Below are 1,726 nucleotides of genomic sequence, written 5' to 3'. Positions count from 1 at the left end.
CAGGAATAGCAGCTTATGCTGCACTGTCAACCTGAGATTTGTCAGTACATTGGCCAACTTCAGTTTATTTTTACTCATTTAATTCAGGCAGTAAATAAATGAGACACATCTCATCTCTCACTGCTGAGAAACTGCAACCTGCTGTTGAAGGTATTTATTTTCTTTTTCTTTTTCTTTTTTTTTAATGAGGTTCAGTTTTTATTTCCCTGAGCAGCTTTATTGATATTACCAATCTTACCTTCAGAAGGGAAAATACAGCACCATGGTGACCATTAAAGCCACTGTCAGACTTATAACAAGCAAAGACATAATTAAAATCAACTAACATGCATATGAACACTCAAACAAAGCTTCTGGTAGCTGGACGCTGTGGTATAACATGAGCTAAGATAATTTTACATAATGGAATACAGTCTCAGAGTGGGCCCATTAACAGGCGAATGCTTAGAAACCAAATCATTTTTCTCTGCATTTTCTCTGTCTCACTCTGCCAGGTATGACTTTGTGGAGATAGAGGATCTGACTGAGAAGACCATCCTGGGTCGCTGGTGTGGGTCAGAGTCAGTACCCACTAGTCACACTTCCAAAGGCAGTCAAGTCAGGGTTCGTTTCGTCTCTGATGAATACTTTCCCTCCGAGCCAGGATTCTGCATCCACTACTCCCTTCTGCCTGTGGTAAGTCATGTCCGAGGTCAGGAGTTGTATATTGCCAGTGTAAGTAGTTGAGAACGTAGCTATCATAGCATGTCTCTGTCTCTGTCTCTGTCTCTGTCTCTATCTCCAACCTCAGGGTGTTCGCCCAGCAGTGAGCTATGTATCTACATGTAAGCGCAATTTAAATTACTTGCTAGTTGCGTAACATGGTCTGTTAATTTGTGTTCCTGATGTTTAAGCATCACTGGGGAGAAATTATGCTTAAGCTATTTGGAACATCTGGCACCTGGGCTATAATTTAGTTTAGTTATAAAGATACAAACAGCTTAGGACTCATGTACATATAAACAAGTCAAATAGAAAGTCCAAATCTCTGCATTGACAGCGGTGAGTATGGTTATCTATACCAAGATGCCAATGTATAGACATGGCAAACAAACCTACAACAATACCTGACTTCTCCTTCAAGGATGAAATTAGGTGTTTTCTGTAATGCACATGAAATGCCTTAGTCAGCAAACAAGTGCACTCCCTCCTGTGCTACCTCCTCAAGTTACAAATGACAGATTTGATCAGTTTCACACTTTCTCGGTCTAATCTGGATTCCACGTTTAAAAGGTTATGTTCTCCAATTGTTCTCCTGTATAAAACTATGTGATCTAGTATTGTATCTGTAGATCTGGACAGATGAATTTGACTGGCTTCAGTATCACAAAGCACTGTTCTGACCCTGGGCAGTATTCATTCAAGCCTGAAAGTAGGAGTTAAGAGATAGAAGTGCTTTTTTATATATATCTGTCTGGAAAATGTCATCTTATGGCAAGCTCGTGCAGCACCCAAGATAATACCATAAACCCCACCCAATATCGTACCACTGATGACGAAATGTATTCACTGTCTAATCGAGGACGGCTAAATGTAGCGAGTCTTACTGTTCCTAGCCACCAGGCTAGTACTAGCAACGTTACAGAAAGAACCTTAGTGCTAGCTTAACGCTAAAAGTTGTACTCTCACAGGTGTCTGCAAACTGCATAGTCGCAATAGCCACTTTAGACTTTCATTCAATATTCTC

General features: G+C 40.4%; 1 protein-coding gene across 6 annotated transcripts in view; it reads left to right on the top strand.

The window, feature by feature from the left end:
- Nucleotides 1–1,726, top strand: part of pdgfc (platelet derived growth factor c) — a 42,064-nt gene that overhangs the window by 29,827 nt on the left and 10,511 nt on the right. For all 6 annotated transcript variants that reach the window (XM_020607464.1, XM_020607463.1, XM_020607467.1 and 3 more), the window contains one exon: nt 495–675. In XM_020607464.1, coding sequence (XP_020463120.1) covers nt 495–675 — 181 coding nt within the window. The remainder of the gene's footprint in view (nt 1–494; nt 676–1,726) is intronic.

Source organism: Monopterus albus, unplaced genomic scaffold (genome assembly GCF_001952655.1).
Source record: "Monopterus albus unplaced genomic scaffold, M_albus_1.0 scaffold86.1, whole genome shotgun sequence".
In the NCBI taxonomy this organism is placed as follows: Eukaryota; Metazoa; Chordata; class Actinopteri; order Synbranchiformes; family Synbranchidae; genus Monopterus; species Monopterus albus.
Note: the sequence above shows the minus strand (reverse complement) of the source record. Positions and strands in the feature narration are given on the sequence as shown.